A 22,959-nucleotide genomic window follows, 5' to 3' on the forward strand; every position below is an offset into this window, starting at 1 on the left:
CTCGAAAGCAGCCCGTCTCTCTCGAAACCGCCGTTTTCCTGGGACATTTTTCTTTGACTACCTAGGTACTTACGGTGGATCCAGTAGTCCTTATTCCGTACATATAGCCGTTTTGACCAGCGAACCGGCAACCGACATACTAATTACTGCCTGTAGTCTGTCGTACAAGGTTAATAATAATCGGTCAGCCTTCGGCTACTCGGATAGCTCGGCCCGAGAGCGAATACGAATGATAATCCGACGTTGCTTGTCTCAAAAGCAATTTACTTAGGACTGGCAAGAAAGAAATAAGTATATGAATTATTGGGAAGGAGAACACAAAGGTCTTCACAGCCACAGAAATGGCTAAGGGATGCTGCTTAGAGAGGTCCAGCGGCGCTGCGAAATAAGCTACACCATGCGAAATCAACAGATGAAACTGCCATGATGATAACTATTATCAAAAGGTATGTAAGGCACAGAATACTATATCACATGATTAATTGATGAATGATTAAACTGAAATAAATTAAAACGGAGCGGCTCAGTCGCAAGTATCCAGTTTGGATCTGTGGTATCAAGGCTGAATGACCAAGTCTTATAGCCGCAAGCATAGATAGTCTCCTCCTCACCCTTTTGCCCTCTTTCCTTTCCATAGATGTTGATGTACAGTGCATATCACATGCTGCAAACTGCAACGCGGTTGACACAAAGAACACAGAGCAGCATGATCATGAAAATCTGACGAAGAGAGATTTGAAAACAACAGAGAATGGAATCGAAAAAGATATATACAAGTTTTTTTAAGTGCGGTTCTCTGGCAATTAAGACCTCGAAGTTAGGTAGTCAGCGGCCTGAGGAGAATTACCGATGTTAGCTACCTTCCACTAGATCTTCCAGGGACCATTTAGAACGGGCCGCACTCACCTTGTCAATGTTATAATCAAATTTTTCCAATGCAGCCAGTGCCTCGTCCCGAGGATAACCCATGCTGGTCAATCGCTGCAAGATCAAGTCATCCTCCGTGTCCGCGGCGAGGGCCCACCCCGGTTGACGGTTCTCAGAGGTCGGGGGAGTCTTGGACTCGGAGGGGTTAGCGGTGCCGTTACCTTCGCTTTCAGGAGCCTTCGCTCCTGAAAGAGGGGCGAAGATTGCATCCCAATCATGTTGGGTCTTTGGCGCATTTCCCCCAGTCGGTGGCTGAGTGGTCGATCCAGTAGATGCTGCTTCCGCAGCCGACGGGTGAACACTGTTGTCAAAATTGAAGAACTCTGACGCCGCCGTGCTGGACGTGCCAGGCTGTGCTGGTGACGTCGTCGCCGCTTTTGCCGGTTGTGATGGCGAGTCAAAGGAAAAGTCAAATTCATTCACTTGCTTATTGAATTGAGACTCAGTTTCATCGTCAGAAGAATCGTCCTCCTCCTTTGCTGGGGCTAGATTTAGGCCTGCAAAGGCGGCATCAAAATCTGGGGCTCCAGCTTTCTTTTGGGCCTCTCCAGCGACGATCGGAGCACCCGTGGAGGATTCCACCGCATGAGGAGCATCTGGAGCCTTAGTGGGGTCTGCTCGACTAGGCACCAGACCATCAAACTCACGGGGGAAATCCCCTGACTCCTTCCTAGGCGCACTCTGATCATAGTTGGGAGGAGAACTCTGAGCGTCTGCCGGAGGAGGCTGGGCAGGTGCAGCGCCAGTTCCGGTTCCGGGAGCAGGGAACGCTTGTAATTGTGCGGCATCAATCGAGTCGCTCTTCGAATGCTCCTTGTCTGGCGGAGAGCTGGGAGTGAAGTTGTCATCAAAGCCCAAAGGAGCTTCGCTGTCGGTGCTTTCGTCATCGTCATTGTCAAACTCCCTGATCGGAGGAAACTCGCTGTCACCGTTGACCTTGTTGCCCTGCGCGGTAGTACGCGGCTTCATTCCAGCAAAAGCCTCTTCAAAATCGTTTGCTTTCTGAGATTGAGACCGTTCACGGGCGACATTGCCAAATAATTCATCGAAACTAGGATCCTTACGTGGAGCCGAAGGTCCCTCGGCACCAGTCGATGTCTCGGTAGGGAATTCGCCGGGCAGGCTAGGGAACGGCTGTTTAGAATCATCCTGCGATGAAGTAACAGGGTCGTGGCTTTCCTCGGTTGTAGGCTCCTGTGCGCCGTCAAATGGAGAGCGCGCCGCTGACTTGTCGTTACCACTGCTTTCACTGGGCCCTGACACTGCATTGGAGGTTGTCGGTCTCGGTGGGGTCCCAGGTCCTTCATTACGCAGTGAAACGAAGTTCGATTGAGGAGGCGGTGACACTGACGGAGTCGGAATTCCGGATGTGTCAGGACTCTTAGAAGCATCTCGTGCCTGCTGCACCGACGGAGACCCAGCCCTAAAAGACGTTGGAGGCGGGGGAGTCGGTGTTGATGGACTGGAAAACGCTGGGCCGAATAGGTTGTCGAAAGCGCTCTGCTGGTTGGAAGAAGGTGACAAAGTCCTCTCCGAGGAGCCCGTCGTAGTCCGTCTGAAGAACGGATTGGTCTGCTGGCTCGCTGTCGACAGGGCCGGACTGGAGACATCGGCAGCACCGGTAGTGACTGGCGCAGGGGCCTCTTCCGCTTCCTGCTTCTCTTTTACAAGCGAGTCAATTTCCCCTTGAATCCTATCGCGTTCAGCCTCGACGGTGGCCAATTGCTTCTTGTTGATGGCAACCAGACCCTTCTGCTGGCGTGCTTCGGAGCGAGCCTTTTCCAGTGCCGGCTTGAGCTGGTTCACCTCAGCATTCGCCTGACGGATCTTCTCCTTCAGAGCCGCGTTCTCGCTCTGGTCAGCTGCTAGTGCAGCGGACACTTGGTCATACTGATTCTGCAAGTCCTGCCGGCTGGCTTCTATCAGGGCATACTCCTGCTGGAGTTTCTTCGTTTCCGCTCGTGAAGCATTCAAGCGCTCTTCAAGGGCCTTGAAATCCTTAAGCTCTTTCTCATACATCGCCCTAGCTTGTGCCAGGCGCGCTTCAAAGTCGCGCTTCTGTTGCGAGGTTTGAGAGAATTCTTGTTCTGCTGCTGCACGCTGTTGCTGGACATTCTGCATCTCCTTGGACAGAGAACCGATCTGATTCGACAGGTTGGCGAGGTCGGTCGTCTCCTGAGTCAGCTTCTTGCTCTCTTCGGGGTCATTGTCGCCCAGCAGATCATCATCAGGAGCTGGGGGAGATTTGGCCGTAGCCCCAGCACCGGTCAACTGGGGATTCAAACTCTGGCCGAATTGAGAAGAAGGAACAAAAGGTTTGAATGCAGTGGATGATCCCTGCTGAGACGTTCTCGAAGGAGACCCTGGGGACTGGAAAGGCGGATTCGACCCTCCAGTGGATTGAGGCTGCTGAGCAGGTGCGGCAGGAGCCGGAGTGCTGAAGGCATCCAGTCCGAAGAGATCCTCGGCGGCGGACCGTGGCGCAGGAGCCGCCGGAGCTGGCGCTGGCGCTGGAGCAGAGACTGGCGTTTGCACAGTTCTTGCAGCAGCTTGACGACGCATACTTGGGGGAACCAAGGCAGGGGGAAGCGTGGGCGGAAGAGGCTCCTTCTTGGTTCGTTGCTGGCGCACAAGATACATGGCAACAGCGAACTCGTCCTTAGTCAACTGCCCATCCGCATCGATATCGGCCAGATCCCAGATCTGCGCTAGCGTTTCCTCCGGAAGCTGGGCATTCGCAAAAAATACAACAGCCTGGTCACCACTGATCACGCCTGAATTTGCAGTATCCACCGTCGCAAAGATGGAGTCGAAATGCGCCTTCTCCTGAGGGGTGATCAACCAATCACCACCCGTTGATTGTGCAGAGAGCGGTGAAGGAAAAGGCTGCCTGTTCAGTGGACTCTGAGTCCGCTGCGGACCGGTAAACTGCGTCGGTATAGCCGGCACTGGTGGTATATCTGAACCGCCACGAGAACCGGTAGATGTGCGAGCAACTCGTCGAGAAGCCGCTTCATACAAACCCGGTGGTAGGGACTGGGGGATTCCCCGCATAGCGCCGGTCTTATACGACGTCAGGAGGTGCATGGCGATAACGAATTCTGTCGCGTCCAGCTGTCCGCGCTGTTTCGTATCTGCAAGATTCCATATGCGGCCCAGAACCTCATTGGGCAATCTTGCGCGCTCGAATATCTGCTTCGCCGTCTCACCTGGACAAAACACATATTAGCCCATCCCAGAACCACTCAGAGCATGAATCCGTATTCTATGTTTTCTCGTACCCGACATGACTCCATTTTGGGTCTCTGATTTGTCAAAGAGAGACTTGAATTTGTTAACATCGTCAGGGTTCAACGGAGGAACCCTGACCGGACCAGGCGGGGGAGGACTAGCAGTAGAGGGACGCGACGGGGGAGCGTCTGTTAGACCCTCAAATCGCGGCAAAGGACCAGCTATACAGCAGAATTATCCATCAGCAACTCCATCACTTAGAGACTTGCTTCATGGTCACTCACGCTGCAAGGCCAGCTCCTCTGTAGGAGCGCGACCGGCTTGCGCATGCCCAATCAATCTCAGGACCATTGAGAAGCCGGAGGGCGTCAGGAGGCCCCGGTTCTCTTTGTCCGCAATCTGCCATATCTGCAATACAAACCATATCAATAACCCGTCGACCCTTAAACTTCTCGATTCAGAAAATCGGAACATACCAATCCAAGTGTCTCCGCGGGAAGCTTCGTCTTTTCGAAAAAGGGGACAGCGACTTCGCCCGTGATAACACCGAGGTTGGTCGTATCAGCCGCCTGGAAAAGCTGGTAGAACACCCGCTTCTCCTCCGGCGTGAGATTGAGGTTTGGTCCTGGTTTCCCTATAGCATCAAAAGGGGGTTCTGTTAGCTTCGCTACCAGGCCTCCGATCGAATTTTGAATCGCCCCCGCGTCTGCCACGACAGACCCTTCACGCGATGAGGGCTTTTTCATTATTGCCGACTCGGGTGCTGTGTAAGGGGGGGGGGGGGGCAGGGATATCCATTCGATTCGCACTCACCACCCTCCGGCATTGTTTCTGTCTAGGACGAAATAGTCTCCCAGTCCTCTATCTTGCGCCGCTTCCCAAGGCGAGAGAGAACCTTGGTGGGAGTACAGCGGGAATTGAGCAATGTAGACAGATGGTGTGCAAATACGATCAACACGGGTAGTCGAGACCAGTTCCCACAGGCATGGACGGGAGAGCTGGGGGCTTGGTGGGAACCCCGGTGGGTGCCAGCTGATCGTGGCTTGGAGCTAGGAAAAACAAATGAGGCGGTTGAGGACCGGTGTTCCAGAATGCAAGAGAAACGGAGCGCCTAGGATCCTCACACCTCAAGTCTGAGGGAGTCGTAGGAAGGTCTTCGCCCGTGGAGGGGAAGGCTAACCAAGGCAAGGTCAACTCTGGCCGACGAGACGGGCGGGAACTTGGGAATGGAGGTGGATGCTGGCGGCTTACCGGGGGCGCCAGATGCATGGCGTAAGGCAGGAATCTATTGTTGGCGGCTTCAAGCACGGGGGGTTCGTTACCGCAGGCTTACACGGTAACGATGGAAGGACCACTCAGCGATCGCCCTCAAGCTTGACGTTACCGTAAGTTTGTCACGTTACGGGGATCCGGTTATGTTGCTTATGTAAGCACCCACCCCTGCGCAAGCTGCCGGCCGGCGGAACTGCAGGACGACGTCACCAAGCTCTACAGTTAGCACAATTGAAAGCAACGTCAGGCTACTTTCCAATTTGAAGACTACATAGGGACTCCGCGTTAAGCCAAAGTTTCAATAATTTATTACTGAAGAGTATTAAAGAAAGGATATCTTCAATTAAAAAACATATGGATCAGGCAGCCCGGAAAGCGTGCGGACAGTCGCTCTCGTCTTCATATTGGGATCAAACATCAAGCAGATCTCCAGTAAAGTGGCGAAGCCTGTCCTTTAATACACTCCAGAGATGCCAGGAAAGTTAGGAAGCGAGATCATGTAGCTGGGTATATAGCGACGCGACACATGACCCGTCTTCCCGGTTTTCCAATTGTATGTACGTGAATTCGACTAGTACTCGGCCTCAGCCGCTTCGTCCTCCTCAACCGAGTCACTTGCAACCTCCTCATAATCACGCTCAAGAGCGGCCAAGTCCTCACGAGCCTCGGAGAACTCGCCTTCCTCCATACCCTCGCCGACGTACCAGTGCACGAAAGCGCGCTTGGAATACATGAGGTCGAATTTGTGGTCGAGGGCAGACCAGGCCTCGGCGATAGCAGTGGTGTTGGACAACATGCAGCTGAAAAAAAAAATCCGTCAGCAAAAGTGGACTAACAGAAGAGACAAAGAAAATATAGCATAACTATAAACGGGACGGGAACACATACACAGCCCGCTCAACCTTGGCGAGGTCGCCGTTGGGAACCATCTGGGGCGGTTGGTAACAGATACCAATCTTGAAACCAGTCGGGCACCAGTCAACAAACTGGACCGTACGCTTGGTCTTCAGAGTCGCGACAGCAGCGTGGGTCTCCTTAGGGACGACATCTCCACGGTACAACAGGCAAATTGCCATGTACTTGCCGTTACGAGGGTCGCACTTGACCATCTGCTGGTTAGGTTCGAAGCAGGACATGGTAATCTCGTTCACCGAATTCGACTCGTGCGACGCCTTGGCGGCAGAGACAACAGGAGCAAAGGCCACCAGAGGGAAGTGGATACGCGGGTAGGGAACCAGGTTGGTCTGGAACTCATTCAGGTCGACGTTGAGAGAACCATCGAAACGGAGAGAGGCGGTGATCGACGAGACGACTGCTAGCAGTTAGAGTCTGCAATACACAATACGTTCCACCTCTTCTTCATCAAGAACGATAACAAGACGTACCCTGAGCAATCAGACGGTTCAGGTTCTCGTAGCTGGGGCGCTCAATGCCGAGGTTGCGACGACAGATGTCGTAAATGGCCTCGTTGTCAACCATGAAGCTGCAGTCAGAGTGCTCCAGTGTGGTGTGCGTCGTGAGAATGGAGTTGTAGGGCTCCACGACAGAAGTAGCATTCTGAGGAGCAGGGTACACACAGAACTCCAGCTTGGACTTCTTGCCATAGTCGACCGACAGGCGCTCCATCAGCAGAGCACCGAAACCGGAACCGGTACCACCACCGAAGGAGTGGAAGACAAGGAAACCTTGCAGGCCGGAGCAGTTGTCGGCGACACGGCGGACCTTGTCGAGGACCTCGTCGATCATCTCCTTGCCGACGGTGTAGTGGCCACGAGCATAGTTGTTCGAGGCATCCTCCTTTCCGGTAATCATCTGCTCCGGGTGGAACAAGCTGCGGTAGGGGCCGGTGCGGACCTCGTCAACAACATTGGGTTCAAGGTCACAGTAGATGGTTCGGGGAACATATTTGCCCTGGCCTAAATGAGAGAAGGGGCGTCAGAAAACGAGTCCATGTTCGGGATTATTCACAGGTTCATCCGAATCCCAGCCATATGGAAAACATACCGGTCTCAGAGAAGAAGGTGCTGAATCCCTGGTCAGGGTCGGCATTTTTGCGTTCCTCTGTCAGGTAACCATCAGGCTGTTGTCCAGAATTTGTCAGCAACAAGATGCCCTGCAAGACACGAAAGAAAAGTCGCCGAGACATGTTGTGACGGGATGGGTCTCGCTGCGTACCTGGATACCGTGCTCAAGACAGTAGAGCTGAAGTCGTCATCCGTTAGTTGACACCATTCTTTTCCCATGAACACAGTTGACGCAAAAGCCCATACCTCCCAGCAGGCGTTGGCGATCTGGCAACCAGCCTGACCGACTATTGCAGTATTAGCACGCGTCTTTATCTTCAGCTCCCAGGGGACAGAGCTGGCACAACAGGACACATACCGTTCAAACTGATAACTTCTCGCATCTTGCCGGACTATCTGAACACTGCAAAGATGAAACCAGAGATAAGCTACTGTGATCACGAAAACCCAGGGAAAAGGGGGGCAGCTGTCCTCTGCTTTAAGAATGCGGGAAGAGGCAGAGGAGGGGTAAGGGAGGCAGAGAAGGAACAACAAACCTCTCTACTCAGGACCAGACAAGGTAACAGGGAAATTGGTGATGGACGGTTTGGAGGGACAACACGTAGGACTCAGATGCCTGACAGCAGACAAGCGGCCTGACTTTTTTGTTGTGGAAAAGGCTGTTCATGCAGGAGCCCACCGCCTATGGGCCAGCGCGTGCTCCGGGCGGTCTGCCTGGAGGCAGTGATGACTTGGGGATCCGCCATGGCGGTTCGCGTAGCTTCCTAGTTGAGCCGGAGCCCCTTTTTGGGCGTGTTTACCTTCTCTAGCCAGCGCCGCGACTGAGCTAGCGCCGAAGCCTATTTGCTCGCCGCGGCTGGTGTGGGCCAACCATTGAACCTGCGGGGCCGGCCCCGGCGACTCTGCTGGCGCCCCCTGGTTGGCTGGAAAGGTTCTGCCGACTGCCCCGTGACCGCCTAGCCTGATTGGAACACTGGATGACTAATCAGACCCGATGACGCGCCTGCCAACCCGGGTAATCCATGGAGGGACAGAGAAGAGGATTGGGATCAAGCAGCAATTCTGTACCGGATGAACTGGATTGTCACAGCCTGATACCAGGTAAGTTGATATGGTCCATGCCTTTTGCACGTTTCAGCGTCATGGGAAGGGGACTCTTCTCTACTGTACATGATTTCTACCCCTAACAAGGTTGTATCCGAGCAATATATATTTATACAAGTGTCCAACATCTTAGTCTTCAGGTTTACCCCTACTGGTTTGACCCCGCATTCTAGAAGAAATTCCTCAAGGCTTTCCCTCTTGTGACGGTATTTTTTTTGCTCTCTTACGAATAGCATAAAATGTTTGTTACTGTTTGGATTTGCAAGCGTGTCAATGATCAATCTCTGCAATGTCTATACAAGTACTTTCAACGTTCTGGAAAGAAGCTGATCAAACCTTTGCAGACATGAGCTTGCTGGCCTAAAATTCCGCAAGTCGAGGTCTCCATGGCTGATTGTGGATCGACGTATATATGATACGAAAAATGCTCAACTGTTAAAAAAAAAAAAGAAACAAGCCGAGATTATAGAACAATCAAGACAATAAAAAAGAAAGTGCCGAAAACGATGTACCAATCAATCCTTTATATTCTAAGCATCCAGTTGATTTTGACGCTTTTTCCTTGTTTCACCACTGCCAACGTCGAAAAGACAATTTTTGTTGCCCCTCCTCCAAGTCCCATTCCAGCAGAAAACCCGGGACTCGATGATCTCGGCCTCGACCGTCTGTCACCGTCCGATTTTGTGGTGAGGACATATTTGAATGCATCCTTTCCAACGGAGGATGCGCCTCAAGGGTCTGAGTCATGGTTCTACCTTGAAGACTTAAACCCAGGCCAGCGGTATGAGGTGCGGATATGTTGGCTAGCCACGGTGAGTTGGTTTTCGTTTTTTTGTCCCCCATATGAACACAGAAATGGCGAGGAAAATTCGCACAGAAATATGGAGAATGGCAAGAGGAGCAGGAGAAACAAGAAAAGGACAACTTTGCGTCGATAGGCTTGATGCTGACTCGATCATAGCAACCTACCGCCTTCACCCTCACCACACACTCTCTTCATGAAACCGTCTCCGATCCTGCTCTTTTGTCTGCACTGGGCGCCTTCTCGTCTGCGCGTCTCTCTTCAACAGCGTCAACACCGCTCTCAGTCCCACCTGAGGCCCATGACCAACAAGACCATATTGTCCCAGTACCAAATCAGCCTAAGGCTTATCACCATCATCACCTTCGCCGTGGTCGCAGCCGTACTGCTGTGGACAAGACGCAGAACCCTCTTGCACGGTCCTCTCAGACCGAATCTGTCCTTTTCCTCCGCGTCTTCGCGGCAGCAGATTACTTCACGCTGAACACGTCCATGATGGAGACCGTCCCTCCCGTCATGGTGGACATCATCCTCGACCCGTTTCTACTGAACATGTTCCCAAGGTCATTGGTGCCTACTGCTGTATGGATAGTCGTTGTAACGGCTCTGGCCTGGTACGTCGGTGGGTGGGTCGTGAAGACCTTGTCTGAGATTATCTCCAGCGCAGCAGCAGCGGATGATGAAAACAAGGCGAAGGAGAACAAGAGACAGGAAGAGAATAAGAAAAAGCAGTAGACTTTCTTAGAGGGCAAAAAAAAAAGGCAAGATAAGAAACGGAATAGTCGAAGAGACAACACGGGGAGGGCTCTATGATTGTATTTCTACTACATACTAACACATCGATCCCATCATCATTGTAAGGGTGTTTGTACTATGAGATGATGCTCAATGTACTGTACTATTTATGTATTTTTTTAGTTATATGGGAAGGATCTGAGAATTCATCTTTTTCGATTATAGAATCCGATTTGGCTAGGCCAACATAGTATTATTTCTGCCATTATGTGGTCAAATTCTGATTTTTAATATGTTGACTTTTTTTTATTTTTGAAGGCTCTTTCCCTTCACCCCAGCCAAAAATAAAAAAAAGTAAATCTTATGAAGTAGATTAGTTGAAGAAAGGCCCTTCTACCTCTCTTCTATCATTACCCAAAACGAAGATACAGCCACGCTATGCAGCTAGTCACAAGAGATAATACGGTACATGAAAATTGCGAACAAAAGCGCATAGATTTTTCGGACATGTTCCTTTCCATGTGTACCAAAAGACACAGGTCCCGTCTTCCCAGGTCATGTCCATGTCCTACCACAACTCCTCTGTCCTATCCATGGGGTCATGGCCAAGCTTGCGAGCTCACCAATTCATTATCGACGTCATGCCACTAGAAATCCCTTAGGACAGCCACCAGATCATCTAGTCGAGAGACCTCCCCCAGCAATAGGGCCTCCTTATCTCGCCACTGTTGCAGCGTCTTCAATTCTGCCTCTGACAGATATCGTTCTTCATTGCCCTTTACATCACTGCGTTCCGTCTTATCCAGGAACTCTCTCAGCCGGTTGCGCTCGAACCGGATCCGTTGCAGACAACGTGACATGGCTTTGTAAGTATCTTGCAAGAGATTGCGGCACACCCTGTCCGGGTCGTAGAACCACAGATAGATTGTGCGGGACGGCTGGCGCTGGGCGTCACGAGGCACTTCTTGCAGGTCCACAAACCCAGTCGCCTGCATGCCTCCAAGTACCTGGCGCAGATCCTTGGACGAGAGAAGGCTGATCTCCTGCAGACGCTTCTCGTCCAACTTGCCCTTGGCGAGTAAGATACGGATTACCCGCAATGCGGCGCTACCATATCGAGTTCCAACAATACGTTCTATTTCGAGATGGCGGAGATGCCGAGCGAGATGTCGATATTCGACTGTCCACGAAGGTATGCCCGAGCTGAGCCGACGAGAGCAGAAATTATAGGGGGGCTGAGCAAGGAGAGTGAGATGCTGATCAATGTCGTGCGTCCGGTTCCCTTTCAGTGCTCCATCAGGTTCGTCCTCTCCGTCGCCATTCACGCCATTTTCCAGAGGCCGTTTTCCTCTTCTACCGGGCGGCTGCGACGGATCCATAGGACCGATGGAGCCTGCAAGATCGAGTTGAGGATCGACTTCCTCGGCGAGGGTGTGAAGAGGAATGGCAACGGAATACCGCTCTCCCTCCTCTCCCTCGGGTGGTATTTCCGGTTGATCGCGGCAGCGTGGTGTCTGGTATTCGATGAGACGGAGGAGAGTTTCATAAACTTGGGCCGTGACAGCCGAGGAATATTGCTCTGCGAGCTCAACTAGGCGGCGGTTTCGAAAGACGACGTCGAGCTTCTCATAATTGACGCGAACAATTAAATCAGACTGAAAACCGTTCAGCAGCCATCACATGCAAACATTGAACGCAACAACGGATTCACCTTCATTGGTACCGTGTCTTCCACCACATCGTCATCCGACCAGTCGTCCTCTTCAGAGTCGTCTTCCGCAACCGCATGCGCCACAGAGGGTTCCAACCTCGGTCGCTTGTTGGAACCATTGGCGATCCCGTTCGCATGTCGCCTCTTCACCCCTCGAGGAATCCCTTTAAACATCAACCCCCGGGTGAGATCTCCGTCGGTGCGTTCCTTGACCAGACGTTCGACTGCTTCCACGAGCGCTTCATCCAGTTTCTTGCCCTTGAGCCCTTTCATGTCTGGTCTCGACTTAATTGATCTTTCTGCATCCATCACGATGTCCGCATGACTTTGAAAGTGAGCGTCCCGAACACGGATAATGTATCCATGAGCAGCCAGCGCTTTCAACGTAGAGTGCAGGCGGAGGCGACTCTCCTCGTTAGATGCATGATCACCATTGGGAATTGACGTGTGCTTTTCAGCGTCGTCCCCGTCCTCTTTCTCGACCCCCTCATCCTGATCGGAATGTTCGTGGTCGCTGCTGACGCCGTTCGTTTGAGTCTCCTTGGGCTGTTCGGACAAGAGCTCCGGCAACGTCTCCAGGTAGCTGACCTGCGCATGTCCCAGATACATGATAGTCGACAGGACAGTTGCGGCATATTCTCCGAGTCTGTTTGCAACCACCTCCAAGATCTTGCCAGACCTTATGAGGTAATATGCCGACTGAGTATTGGCCTCGTAGTACGTCACGCCATCGTCGTATGAAGTGTAGTGAAAGACAAGGTGCATCTGGATCATTGCAGAAAGGCCATAATGCAGCTGTTTGTCTGAGAGACGAGAGTAAAATTTGAGACGTGGGAGCGCGAGACGGTCATAGCGGACGAGGGTGGAAAAGATGCGCTGTGTATAGCAGGTAACGTCAGTAACACACAATTGCAAATTGCAGCTTCGGAATTTCACGAAAGCAAGTCAGCAACATATTGGATGAATAACATACCCCAAAGAGTTCTCCGAAATTGTCTTCGACTAGGAGCGTACAGAGCTCCGCGGCATACTATCGCAACCATCAGCAGCAGCTCCTCACAGAAAACGATCAGGCTTGTATACTTGGGACATGGTGTCGCGCTTCTAGAGAACGGTCAGCTCCTCTAGAAGGATCGGAAAAGGTCACCGCTTGATTGTCATTGGAGGACGATAAGATGCGAGCAGAACAGAACAAGAAGCATCGCAAAAAGGACGTCGTCCTTTTTTTCGTCGCTTCGCATTCGCTCATTAACTCTTCTGCTCTTGTCCCTCTTTCTCCACCGCAATGCCACCAAGCACGTGATGAGGGGTCACCTGACTCGGTGCTTGGAAAAAATCGGGTTCCGCCCGCAATGGTCCGTCCAGCCAATCAGGGCGCGCGCAATCCTCGTCGGCCAGGACCGGCTCGGGATCTTGAAGCTTTTCAAAACGTCCTCCAGGATACATCGACAGCAGCACCTCCTCCTTCCGCCTCCCCAGGGTCGCTCAATTGCTCCCAACTCCTGCCTATCTCACCCTCCCCTGTCCCAGTCTCTGCATCACGCATGCGATGATGTTGTCGCGGTCTGCCTTCGGCCGTACTGCGCCGCGTGCGCTCCGGACGCAATGCTGTGCTGTCAGTGCCAACAGCCGTCGGGGACTCGCCTCGGCCGCTCCAAGCCTCCAGTACGAGACTGCTGAGGCTGCGGGCGTCAAGTTTGCCAATCGGGAAGTCGAGGGTCCTACGTCGACGCTGTCGCTGGTTGCAAAGGCCGGTCCCCGCTACCAGCCTTTCCCTGGCTTCTCCGACGCCCTCGAGCAATTCGCCTTCAAGGTGCGTTGTAGGGGTGCCATTGGGCCTCCAATGCCTGCCCAAGATGTCTGAAAGTCTTGTAGACTGACATTGATGCCATTGACAGTCCACTTTGAAGCGATCGGGCCTACGGATCACTCGGGAAACAGAGCTGCTGGGTAGCGAAGTTAGTGCGAAGCGTTCGCGGGAGAACATCATTCTCCAGGCCAAGTTCCTCTCGGGCGATCTCCCGTACTTCGCAGAACTGCTGGCTGAAGTTGCCTCTCAAACCAAATTCACGAGTGAGTTGGCTTCTTTGGGATACCAAGGAACCCGCTATGAACCGAATATCTAATTATATTGATTTTAGCTCATGAATTGAACGAGCTTGTTCTCGAGACCATCAAGCACCGGCAACACGCTCTCTTGGCCTCGCCTGAAAACCTGGCTCTGGATGCGGCGCACGGTGCTGCTTTCCACCGCGGACTCGGTGAGAACATCGTTCCGTCAACTTCTACGCCGTTTGAGCAGTACCTCTCCGCAGAGGCTATTGCCGAGTTTGCCAAGGGAGCGTATGCCAAACCCAACATCGCTCTGGTTTCTACCGGAACAAGCTCCTCGGAGCTGTCTAAGTGGGTCAGCCAGTTCTTCAGCGACCTCCCCAGCAGCACGGCTTCTGGTCAGTTCAAGCCGAAGGAGAGTGTGCCTTCGAAGTTCTACGGCGGCGAGCAGCGCGTTCCCAGCAAGGCCGGCAATGCCATTGTCATCGCTTTCCCCGGTTCCGCTACTTACGGCGCTTCGAACTACAAGCCTGAAGCTGCTGTTCTGGCTGCCCTCCTGGGCGGTGAATCGTCCATCAAATGGTCTCGTGGCTTCTCGCTCCTGGCGAAGGCCGCTGAGGGCTTCTCCCAGGTCCGTGTTTCGACGAAGAACCACGCTTACTCGGATGCTGGCCTCTTCGCCATCACTATTTCCGGCAAAGCCGATGACGTCGCTGCTGTCAGCAAGAACGCTGCCGACGTCCTGAAGAAGGTCGCTGCTGGCGACGTTTCCAGCGAGGACTTCAACAAGGCCGTCGCCCAGGCCAAGTTCCGCGCTCTTGAGTCTGCCCAGCTCCTCGAGACGGGCGTCGAGCTCACTGGATCCGGCCTGATCAGCGGTGCCAAGCCTTACCAGATTGGAGAGGTTGCCCAGAGCTTCGACAAGGTTTCCCAGCAGCAGGTCCAGGAGGTAAGTTCAACATCTGCCGTCGTCTACATATGGATTCTGCTAGGACCAGGCTAATATCTTTTTCTCTCTCCAGCTTGCCAAGTCCTTCCTCTCCGGAAAGGCCGCCGTCGCTGCCGTCGGAGACCTCTTCAAGCTGCCTTACGCCACGGACCTTTGTCTGACTGTTTAAAAACAAACGAGTGAAACAAACAGCGAGACCGTGAATTCTTTTGTCTAGACTGGTCTTGATAAGACTTGCCCAGACAGTGGACACCACCTGACTTTCTCCGTCAACCTCGAAACAAACAAGCTCGCCAACAGATATATCTCCTTTGTGTGCGCCTGTACTTGTACCGTACCATCGAATCTAGCAAATCTTTAGACAAAGTTTTCTTTTTCTCTTCTGTACATCTCGAACCTCAGTCTATCATCATATTCTTATTTCCTCGTATTAGTAGAGACAGTAACATTCAATATTCCTCATATGTGTGTAATGTACTGTACATAAGATCTATTTCATCGCTAGCTTCTCCCTGGGAGGAAGCAAATTACGGTTTCTGGATGTTATCAACAGAAATCCGCGCATATACCACACCAGATCAACCGCAATCTGCCAGCTAGCTGGCCGGATACTCGAAATCGAGAGGAAGGAGCGGTGTGATGCTCTCGCCGATCGTAGCATCAACAGCGCTGAGGTCGAAATCGGGATCGAAATGGGCGAACACGTCCAAGTCTGTGGGCATATTGTCAAAGACAGAGAGGTCAATGTCGTCGAAATCGAGGTCGTGAGACGTGATATTTTGGTGGTCTCTAGTGGTAGGCGGAGGAAACTGGTTATTGTTCCTGGATTGACCCTGTATCTGGGAGGCTGTTTCCGGATCGTCTGTCGTCCTCCTCTCCTGGGACGTGGAACTGTCGGCAGGAGACATTACCCCGTGTGGGTTGGTACTATCCGTTGTGGATTTTGCGGCAACCGCGGCATGTTGCTGCTGGGTTGTGTGGACTAGAGACGAGCAGACCTTGTCCATCTCCTGGACGGTCTGTTCTGCAAGGTTGGCCAATGCTGTAGCGGACCAGAAGATGTCGCCGAGTTCTCGCAGGATGGTCGAGTTGACCAACAGCTGCTTTCTAGCCCTCATCCGGAGCATAGGAGCTCGACTCAGCCTCAATTCACGATATGCGACTCGGAGGGAAAGCGAGATCGCATACGGAACGATAGGGAGGTTACATAGTTGGCCATGGAAGTCTTCGGATACAATTGACGTAGCTTTGGTAGCCGAAAGGCTCTGACGCAAGTACGAAATCGATGACTGCGGCGGTTTTTGCAGAGATTTCGTTCGGCATGACAGCATTGCTACAGAGTGATAGAGCATCTCAATCGTAGCTGTGAAAGTAAGTCAGTAAGGGACGTGATGCCAAACCTGAAACCCAGGGGCAAAAGAAAAAGGGAAAGAGGAAATTATTCTCTGTTTTACCTAGTAAACGTGACTTGACGCTCAGCGCATTAGATCTCTCTACCAGATCCTCAAATAGAGGAAAGTCCTGTTCCCAAGGAACAACAGCTTCCTTTTCCGGCCGGTAAAGACTGATAACTTTATCGAGGAGAAGGACAGTCCTCAGGAAGAGCTGGAAACAAGGCTCCTGCTCAGAGAAGCAGGTCTCGAGGTCCCTATCAAAGTCTCTCTCGTGCATCAAAACCGGTCGGCCGTGAAACGCAGCGTTGAGCCTATCCAGGGCCCAAACACAGCAAAAAAGCCGGCTCCCAGAGGCTAGAGATCCAGTATTATTGTCTTTGCTTCGCAAATGAAGTCCCGTGGTATGACAGTAACTGATTGCACTCGCCGTGAGTTCGGCAGACAGGTCACGATCATCCGCAAACTGCGTGAACAAGCCCATAAGCGAGAGGGCCTGGATGAGAACCAGTTTATCTTTGACAAGACCAAGATTCAGCGATGTGCGGATGGCGAAGACGATTTCTCGTATAAATTCAGTCCTCGACGAAAAGGAAGTCGTCTGCGAGTCGAACTTTAGGAAATCCTTGGCCATGGGCTTTGCGCTAGCTGCTAGACATATAGCTTGTCTTAGGAGAACACCGTCTGGTGAGCCTGCAGGCGTCGACTCAAATGCTCCTTGATCGATAACAGGGAATATCGGATGGATATCCTCGAGATATATCTTATATATGGATTGAAAGTCGGATTCTTCGGGCAGCAGCCGCATACAGGCGTCTTCGAGATGGGACGTAAAAAGCCTCGGGATCCCTAAGTCGGGCGCATTACCGGAACTGCTGCGAGGCTGGTCTGTCACAGACGTCGGATTTCGTTTGGTAAATTTTGCTGGTGATTTATGCGAAATCCAAACGCCAATGCTATCGGTCTCTGTAGAAGCCATAGTAGTTGTAGGACTTGTGGCTGCGAGGAAGGTTGCTTCGGGATTCAGATCTCCAACGAAGCGAGATTCATCTTCCAAAGTCCTTGCTGGACCATTTCCTTCTGAGAAGATGTTCCTACTTTGCCGTGAGCTGCGTCTTGAATCGTCTGCAGATTCAGAAAGAGGGGAAGAAGCATGATTCTCTCCTGAGCCATGCCGGGTTCTTTTGTTTGAAGTTGAGGCTGTCTCTCTAGACGTCTGTTGAGGAACTTTAGCTGATCTTTTTTTGAGGGACGATGAGGACAGGCTTTCTGAATGACGGCCGTCAGAGTCATTCTCATGATCGCAGCGTTTCTATTACTTCGGTTAGCAGGTGAAGAAAGATATCCGTATTACAGGCCAGATATCATCTATCAAATACTAATGTGTCATGATGCCTCCTGGTCCAATGCGTGAGCCTCAAGAACTGGACTTTCAGGCACAATACCAAGGGGGAAATAAGATTGTCACCCGCCCTAATAAAGCGGAACTTTCGAATTGGGCAGGGCTTAGGGCTCAAGGGTAGGATCGGAGTTCACCAGAGTGGATGCCGAAGTCATGCACAGATTAGACCCAGAAAAAGGAAATACACCACTCTGAAGCCAAGCTCACATAATGAAGGTATTGCTCACAAAAAGACTAGAATCGCATCTTATGATAAACAAAGCCAATTAAAGAGAACTGACCTTGCGTTTCCGACATCTCTCACAAGCACGTTGAGAAGCTCGGCGACTGCGGGCGTCAGAATCCGACTTGTAAGGCACGAACCTCAGCATCTGATCCTCAATGGCATTGGTTGCAGACAGATTATATTCATTCCTATTTCGTGCTGATGCAATCAATCGACTTCTCGAGACAAGAACCAATGCGCTGCTCTACGCGATACCAGATACCAGGTCGGAGAAATTCCAGAAACGGATATGCGCCGACAGATTGAAGTCCCGGGGCCGGGCTTTGTCTTGTGATTTCAGCGGTCTGGAGAATAGGATGAAAAACACAGCTTGAGAACTGGACACCCTGGTGGATATACAGACTGGAGATTGGTTACGTTGTGAGGACTTTTCTGAGTCGTTGACCTGAAAAGACACACTGACAGTGCTCGGAAGGTGATGCACAGAGCTTTTGGCGGTGTAACCTAATCAGGAAACACCGCCGGCAGGCTGGAAGTGGGGCTGAATGGCAGATCGTCACTGGTGAGCTTCATATATTCCTAAAAAGGAAATAACAACAACAACCTCCATCACGAGGTCATCGAGGTACTCTGTAAGAGAAACATATGACGAAAAAGTGAAAAAGCTCACACCAGGAGTCCACCTTCTCAGGACCCGCTGGTGCTACGAAAACCCTCACCTATGCTTTTTTGCGGGCAGGGGTTTTACAAGACTTGATTGTGCTAAGATATTTAGGGGAGGGTGGAAATGATTCTTTTTATTGGGAGTTAGAGAGATTTGAACACCCAGGCTCACTTTGTCACCCAAGTTGCTAACTGCACCATCAGACTGGGTCGTCAAAAGGACATATACCGTCGAGGAGTCCTCAATGTGTATGCAAACATCATAAACTCTGGGGCTGATGAGACAGCCAGTCACGATCATGGCATTACTCGTGAGCTCTCGGCTGAGGATTCGTCAATGTCCGCCTGGCTCTGTGCTGTCTATGTTACACGGCTATATCTTCTAACACCATATGTACAGTAGACCGTGAATTGAAGCTTTTCATCCAGATATATCTATCTGTAACAACACTGTAACAACAACTCCTACAGCGGAACATAGGTCCCATTCCTACAGTCGAATCCTAACTTTGGATTCAACTCTGCCGTCGCGTTCAAGCAGATCACCGTCGGACTCGCCAAGGTCTGAGGAAACAGTTCGATATTCTCAAACACGAAATTGTTGCAGGAAGTGTTGGTGTTGCATTCCAGAATAATCACCTCTGTATGGGTCAGGTTTGGTAATCCAACATTGTACCAGCACGGGTCCGACACGCAAGACCCATCGCCAGGCTGGAAGGTGTTGATTGTGCCGGTGAAGTTCGCCCAGGTAAAATCTTGCATGACTACGCTGGAGTTGTTTGGGCGACCGGTGACGCTGCCGCTTTCCAGCTGGGTCTGGTTCGAGCCTTGGTTTGTGTACGTCTGGGTGACGAAGATTGGGAACGTGACGTTGTAGGTTCTGATGTTCGACCACGTAATGTTCTTCGCCAGACCCTGTCCACCTTCCCACGACTTGAAACGCGCGGCATAGACAGCGTCAACCACAGTGACATCGTCGAAAGTCACGTTGGAGACGTTGGCAAAGGACGCTTGATTTTGGCCGAGCGATCCAATACTCATTCCATGACTCTGATACCCAATGGTCCCTCCCCGGAAAAGAATGTTATGCGAGCCCGATTGGACCGCGATCGCGTCGTCGCCGTTGAAAATGAGGCTATTTAGGATCTGGATGTTGGTCCCTGTCACGTCAAAGCCATCAGTGTTGAACGGGAAGCTCCCTGTTGTCGAGTACGCATCAATGATCGCATCTGTAACCACGATATTGTCTCCAACGAGCTGGACGTTCCAGGCGATGGGCTTTCGTGACTTGTAGCGCTGTAGACTTCCGTCGGTGGTGTTGAAGCTCATGAGATGCGGGCGAGAGGGAGCGCCTGTGCCGTTGACCGGATTGGAGTCCCACCAAGCCTGCCCATAAGAGTAGATCCAGCCATTGCTGACATTGTTTGAGCCAATGTAGTCGATCTGCGGTCCGGCAAAGGAAAACCAGTACAGGCTTGTCGAATACGTGAGAGCATTTGACTGGTTGACGAGGGCCTGGATTGCCGTGATGTTCTGTGGAAGATGGAGGTTTCCGTTCATCTGGATTTCCACGTTGCTCAGGTTTTTCGCCGATATGGGATGGAAGACATTATAGTCGACGCCTTCTTTGAAGATCACGACGGCATCTCTTGAGCATTTGGCGAAAGCTTGCTGAATGGCGGGAGAGTCATCGGCCGTCCCGTTTGAGGAGACATATTGGGAATCAATGGTACATTTTTGGGTCCGAGGAGGCCGCTTTTTTTGTTGGAACGCCTAACACTGACGATGGAAACGACAATAGAGATAGATACAGGAAGAATGCTGCCTGCAGACGCATGCTGAACAGCAAGCTGCTGTAATCAAAAAGAAGAGTATGCCACGTCCTAGGAAGAAGAGATTGTATCTACTCCCTTACAACGATGGTGCCAAATGAAGCACCAGGAGAAACCCTCTTCAATTTACATCCCTTCGGCCCTCAATCACAAATTTTATGCTTATATAGTATGATAGTACCCCGCTAGATACCTTTGATTGAGCAGGGGAATCTGATCCTGCAATCCATGGCATCCAAAAACGGTAATAAATAAGCCGAAGACATTTCCGAGCCCCTTGTACTCCGTATCGTCAGTGGAGAAAACCTGCTTGTTTTGCGGGGAAATTCGATAGGTGTGGGGAAGCTCAAGCCACAGCATTAGCTAGATACAAGGCTGAACTATACTGTGTACTATCATGAAGACTATCTTGGGCTAAGGCCATTGGTGGAATTACAATTTCCCAGGACGTTAGTTAGCTAGGTAGAAATGTAAACATGTACTGCACCACCCCGACATGGAGAACCATCTACAATATTGTGCAATGAAATTCTTTTTATCATTAAAATTGCTGCTCATGCATGTCTAAATTGATAGTCTGTCACGTCCTCAGACTGAATGGATCACTCCGCCAGAATCTGGTGGGCTGATTGCTGAAACTCACGAGACTCGGGTATCGTAGAGCTGTGATCAAGAATTCCAGAGTCTCTGTTTTTTTTTCTACTAATAGAATATGTATTCCCCTCACATCTCCTTGTCGACTTCCCTCTTCCATGCCTTGTCAATCTCCTTCTCCGCATCATACCCAAAACACCATATCTGGGTGGCTGGATCGCTCCATTGGTTTGGGCTATGAGAAAAGGGACGGCCCTCAACTTCCGGCAGCATGGCGGCATCCCGAGCCTGTTGCAACGGCCCGTCAGGGAAATGCCAGAGACGACTGTTGAGAAGGCTGGCCTCCTGCATCTGGCTAGCGCGTTCTAAGCGCACTTTCTCGAATATTGATAGCGCAAGTGGCATTTGGTCTTTTGAACTGATTTTGGATAGGACTCGTGCGAGAGCGACGCCGTCTTCGACTGCGATTGCGGCACCTGAAATCATCGCCAAGGTCAGGATCTCTCTAATCAAGAGGACTGGAAAGTGGATGAAATGCGATCCAGGAATGCAAACCTTGCGACATATACGGGAGCATTGCATGAGCAGCATCCCCGAGTATAACAAGTTTCCCAGATACCCAGCGCTCCAAAATTGACCCGCTGAAAAGGGGCCATTTCAAGGTCTTGTCGATCATGTGGATGATCTTGGTTAGTCTGCCAGAACTGTCAGCAAGCATTGGGACGAGGCCTTCAGATTGGACGGAAAAACTGACGTGGGATCCCAGCCTTCAAACTCCTTCCTCATATTATCCAAAGCTTCATCTTGATTCCAGGTTTCCGGATCGGTATCATCAGGATGCGAAAGAACCATGTTGAACGACTTTCCAGCTCCGATCGTATATGTCATGACATGCCGAGCGTCTCCAAGCCTAGACCACCATCCCAGTCAGGGGATATGTAGGATCGCGCATTGCTGGTATCCTATACGCACCATAGGTTGAATGCAGGCTTCTCCAGCAACCAAGATGTTTCAGGGTCAGCCTTTATGCGGTCAATGTCTACCACGGCTCGGTAGACTGCAAACCCGGTTCGCTGGGGCGGCTTGTCAGCGCCCCCTAGGACTCCTTTTCGAGCCGTAGATTTGACTCCTAAAAATCCCAACTTAGATATGAACCGGTATGACAGGATGGGATGTATATACCATCAGCGGCCACGACCAAGTCTGCAGTGACTTTCGATCCATCTTGCAGAGTAATGCTGGGAGCATCCACATCATAGTCGACCACTCTGGACGCTAGTTTGACGGTCACTCCAAGATCGACCGCCAGCCTGTACATGGCATCGTGGAAATCAGCCCTGTGAATGACGTAGTACGGCGCACCGTACTGTTGGCGACAGTCCGGGATCAATCGGGTGTGTCCAATGACTTTGCCATTTTGCCAGCGTCGCATGAGGACGCTCGCTGGTTCCGTCACGTATTTCTGCAGGTAAGGTTCGAGGCCGAGTTTTGCCAGCAGTCGGCTGGAATTGGGGGGAATCTGGATGCCAGCTCCTACCTACAGATTGTTAGCCACACACAGCATTCAGCCCAGGTCAGATATCCCAGTCCATGCATGCCTCAGCCAGCCTTTCTGTCTGTTCATAAACTGTTACATGGTGATTGTTGCGTGCCAGCGCGATGGCCGTAGCAAGGCCTCCCAGTCCAGCACCAACGACGATGATGTTCAGAGGCGTAGAACTGCTGGTGGAGCCATCTACGTGATCCGCGGAACTTTGATAACACGCAGATGTCAAAAATCGCAGGCAATTGCTGGGGTAAGACGGGGTCTGGTGGGATCAACAAGCCTGGTCAGTAGGCATCCTGCAGATCCCTAAGATACAACTCTTATCACCCAAGCCAGGGCTAACCTTGAACTCCGCATGGACATCCTTGATGGCGCCATACGCCACACTCATACTGCCTAGAACAGGACACGGCCTACAAGGCGCGTTCAGCCTCTTAGGGGATGGAACTGCGAGGGCGCGGAGAGCTCCTCTTCGCTGCGCGTCTATTAATTATTGTT

The 22,959-nt window shown here is 51.6% G+C and overlaps 8 protein-coding genes across 8 annotated transcripts; 2 read left to right on the forward strand and 6 right to left on the reverse strand.

The window, feature by feature from the left end:
- Window positions 1-852: 852 nt before the first annotated feature.
- On the reverse strand, window positions 853-5,427 carry T310_3764 (EF hand domain protein; the record flags this gene model as incomplete). Its single annotated transcript, XM_013473358.1, has 6 exons — window positions 853-4,136; window positions 4,209-4,379; window positions 4,443-4,566; window positions 4,635-4,783; window positions 4,972-4,993; window positions 5,140-5,427. 6 exons carry the CDS (start codon window positions 5,425-5,427, stop codon window positions 853-855), a joined length of 4,038 nt encoding a protein of 1,345 aa, XP_013328812.1.
- Window positions 5,428-6,001: 574 nt separating this feature from the next.
- T310_3765 (Tubulin alpha-1 subunit) lies at window positions 6,002-7,576 on the reverse strand (the record flags this gene model as incomplete). The annotated part of the gene is made up of 4 exons (XM_013473359.1): window positions 6,002-6,230; window positions 6,319-6,742; window positions 6,816-7,346; window positions 7,435-7,576. 4 exons carry the CDS (start codon window positions 7,574-7,576, stop codon window positions 6,002-6,004), a joined length of 1,326 nt encoding a protein of 441 aa, XP_013328813.1.
- A 1,488-nt stretch (window positions 7,577-9,064) lies between these two features.
- Window positions 9,065-10,095, forward strand: T310_3766 (uncharacterized protein; the record flags this gene model as incomplete). The annotated part of the gene is made up of 2 exons (XM_013473360.1): window positions 9,065-9,370; window positions 9,520-10,095. 2 exons carry the CDS (start codon window positions 9,065-9,067, stop codon window positions 10,093-10,095), a joined length of 882 nt encoding a protein of 293 aa, XP_013328814.1.
- A 647-nt stretch (window positions 10,096-10,742) lies between these two features.
- On the reverse strand, window positions 10,743-12,761 carry T310_3767 (DNA-directed RNA polymerase III subunit rpc3; the record flags this gene model as incomplete). The annotated part of the gene is made up of 3 exons (XM_013473361.1): window positions 10,743-11,750; window positions 11,819-12,682; window positions 12,714-12,761. 3 exons carry the CDS (start codon window positions 12,759-12,761, stop codon window positions 10,743-10,745), a joined length of 1,920 nt encoding a protein of 639 aa, XP_013328815.1.
- A 597-nt stretch (window positions 12,762-13,358) lies between these two features.
- On the forward strand, window positions 13,359-14,976 carry T310_3768 (Ubiquinol--cytochrome-c reductase; the record flags this gene model as incomplete). The annotated part of the gene is made up of 4 exons (XM_013473362.1): window positions 13,359-13,619; window positions 13,705-13,879; window positions 13,948-14,807; window positions 14,881-14,976. The coding sequence occupies 4 exons, from the start codon at window positions 13,359-13,361 to the stop codon at window positions 14,974-14,976; spliced, it is 1,392 nt and encodes a 463-aa protein (XP_013328816.1).
- A 427-nt stretch (window positions 14,977-15,403) lies between these two features.
- T310_3769 (Fungal specific transcription factor domain-containing protein) lies at window positions 15,404-17,971 on the reverse strand (the record flags this gene model as incomplete). Its single annotated transcript, XM_013473363.1, has 3 exons — window positions 15,404-16,170; window positions 16,262-17,510; window positions 17,882-17,971. The coding sequence occupies 3 exons, from the start codon at window positions 17,969-17,971 to the stop codon at window positions 15,404-15,406; spliced, it is 2,106 nt and encodes a 701-aa protein (XP_013328817.1).
- A 983-nt stretch (window positions 17,972-18,954) lies between these two features.
- Window positions 18,955-20,049, reverse strand: T310_3770 (uncharacterized protein; the record flags this gene model as incomplete). Its single annotated transcript, XM_013473364.1, has 1 exon — window positions 18,955-20,049. The coding sequence occupies one exon, from the start codon at window positions 20,047-20,049 to the stop codon at window positions 18,955-18,957; it is 1,095 nt and encodes a 364-aa protein (XP_013328818.1).
- Window positions 20,050-21,044: 995 nt separating this feature from the next.
- T310_3771 (uncharacterized protein) lies at window positions 21,045-22,852 on the reverse strand (the record flags this gene model as incomplete). The annotated part of the gene is made up of 7 exons (XM_013473365.1): window positions 21,045-21,391; window positions 21,471-21,610; window positions 21,670-21,825; window positions 21,888-22,044; window positions 22,098-22,452; window positions 22,514-22,723; window positions 22,805-22,852. 7 exons carry the CDS (start codon window positions 22,850-22,852, stop codon window positions 21,045-21,047), a joined length of 1,413 nt encoding a protein of 470 aa, XP_013328819.1.
- Between the last annotated feature and the right edge of the window lie 107 nt (window positions 22,853-22,959).

Source organism: Rasamsonia emersonii (assembly GCF_000968595.1).
Source record: "Rasamsonia emersonii CBS 393.64 chromosome Unknown ctg1118621760081, whole genome shotgun sequence".
NCBI classification, from domain to species: Eukaryota; Fungi; Ascomycota; class Eurotiomycetes; order Eurotiales; family Trichocomaceae; genus Rasamsonia; species Rasamsonia emersonii.